Raw genomic sequence first — 1885 nt, forward strand, 5'->3', positions numbered from 1 at the left:
TTCGGTTTCAACCACCCCTTTACCACAAAAGATGCAAGTCCATTTTCCTAGTCTTATTTGGAAGCTATCCATCTACATGTTTCACATTGAAGATGATGGGACCCAATCCTCAACTAAGCTACTAAGATTCTAGCATTTCCTTTAATTTCAACCCTTAAGTAAGCCTTTCTATCGTGCACCGACATGAGATTGAATTCTTTGACATAGCATTTTTTTTTTTTTTTTGGCCCTTCTATTTTGTTCATGTGACAACCTGAATTTTTCAAACACACAAATTTTTATCTCTTCGTTAATGTCCAATCTTACTTAATAATGTCCTATGTGTTCGTCCATTTATCATTTACTTCCTCCATGATCTAATTTTACTTTTTGTCAATACCATAGCTAAGGAACCTAGGAAAATAAAATAACAAATAATGTTTGTCAGAGCTGCCACTCTGCAACACGTGAATGGCACGGAAAAGCTATTGCCACGTGTACGATGTTTGGCCACGTTATTCTTACGGCTTTTTCAGGACAAGTCACAATATCTTGGAGTACTCGTGTTAATGAAATTCCCGATGAGTGAGAGCATCTTATACGGTCAATATATGACAATTTAACGACATGCAGGCGAATATGCCGAGCACTGACGAATATTTCGACTCGGTAACGGCTGTCTGTCGGCCTTTAAAACTCCGTCAATTCACGAAGATTTTTCGAGGAAATTTCCAAAGCCTGGGAACAAGGGCAACGAAAGGCATCTGCAACTTCGAAATTTCAAAACAATTACTACTTTCGTGAAGAATCCTTCAAAAACTACCAGCTATGTCCAGCTTGTCTTGAACGGCTAGATGGCGACGCGCAGTTTCCTATCCATTTCTGCATTTAATTCGCGCTCCACGATTCTCAAGGCGTCGGTGATGAAATCTATAATACCTCCTCCATCTCCCTGCAATCCATGCTCTACTTCTCTCTCAGAATTCAAGAGAATTATAAGGTGAAATACAATGGAGGAATTTCAGGATTTCCTTCCAATTATGGCGGACAAATTGGGGGAACCCGATTTTATGGAGGAACTGTGTAAAGGGTTTCGTCTACTGGCAGATCCACAACAAGGTTTGATCACCGTCGAAAGTCTGAGGAAAAATTCGGCTATTTTAGGTGTGGACTCTTCTACAGATTCAGAAATAGAAGCGATGGTGCAGGAAGCGGATTTAGATGGCGACGGAGCTCTGAATGAGCACGAATTTTGCGTTCTGATGGTTCGACTCAGCCCTTCTTTCATGGCGGAGGCTGAAAATTGGCTACAGGAATCCCTGCTCCATGAATTGGAAGAAACGTTGAAGGATTGTAAAGCTTAAAATTCAGAAAAAATATTATTTGCATATTTTCTTTTTTCACAGATCTTTGTCTGCCTCTCATCCCCTTTTTACTGGTATGTGAATGGCAATTTCTGCATCAAAGCTGCATCAAAATTGGCTACAGGAAGCCCTACTCCATGAATTGGAAGAAACGTTGAATGACTGTAAAGCTTAAAATTTATAAAAAAATATTTATTTGCATCATTTTTTTAACAGCTCTTTGCCTGCCTTTCATCCCTTTTTTTCTAATGAGATGTGTATGGCAACTGATGCATTAGGATTCCATTACACTAAATACCCAAAGCATGGGTTGGGGTTGCTCTTTTTGTTTTGAGGGCAATATTATGGAATTAAGAAAATGCAGTTATAGATTTTAAATGAATATTTTTTGAAAATAGGAGTTCTATTTTGATAATTGAAAATCTTAAGTTGTTATTTGAGAGAGGGAGTTGATCAATTTGTTCAACATAAAGTTTTCATATGTAGTTGTTTATGATGGGCAATGCTTCACCTATGTAATAATCACCTAGATGCAATGAGTG

At 38.2% G+C, this 1885-nt stretch overlaps 1 protein-coding gene across 1 annotated transcript; it reads left to right on the forward strand.

The window, feature by feature from the left end:
* Positions 1 to 640: 640 nt before the first annotated feature.
* On the forward strand, positions 641 to 1556 carry LOC131875658 (calcium-binding protein KIC-like). Its single transcript, XM_059220263.1, has one exon. The coding sequence runs from the start codon at positions 990 to 992 to the stop codon at positions 1341 to 1343; it is 354 nt and encodes a 117-aa protein (XP_059076246.1). The 5' UTR covers positions 641 to 989; the 3' UTR covers positions 1344 to 1556.
* The last annotated feature ends 329 nt before the right edge of the window (positions 1557 to 1885 follow it).

The sequence above is a fragment of the Cryptomeria japonica genome, chromosome 5, assembly GCF_030272615.1.
Source record: "Cryptomeria japonica chromosome 5, Sugi_1.0, whole genome shotgun sequence".
NCBI lineage: Eukaryota > Viridiplantae > Streptophyta > Pinopsida > Cupressales > Cupressaceae > Cryptomeria > Cryptomeria japonica.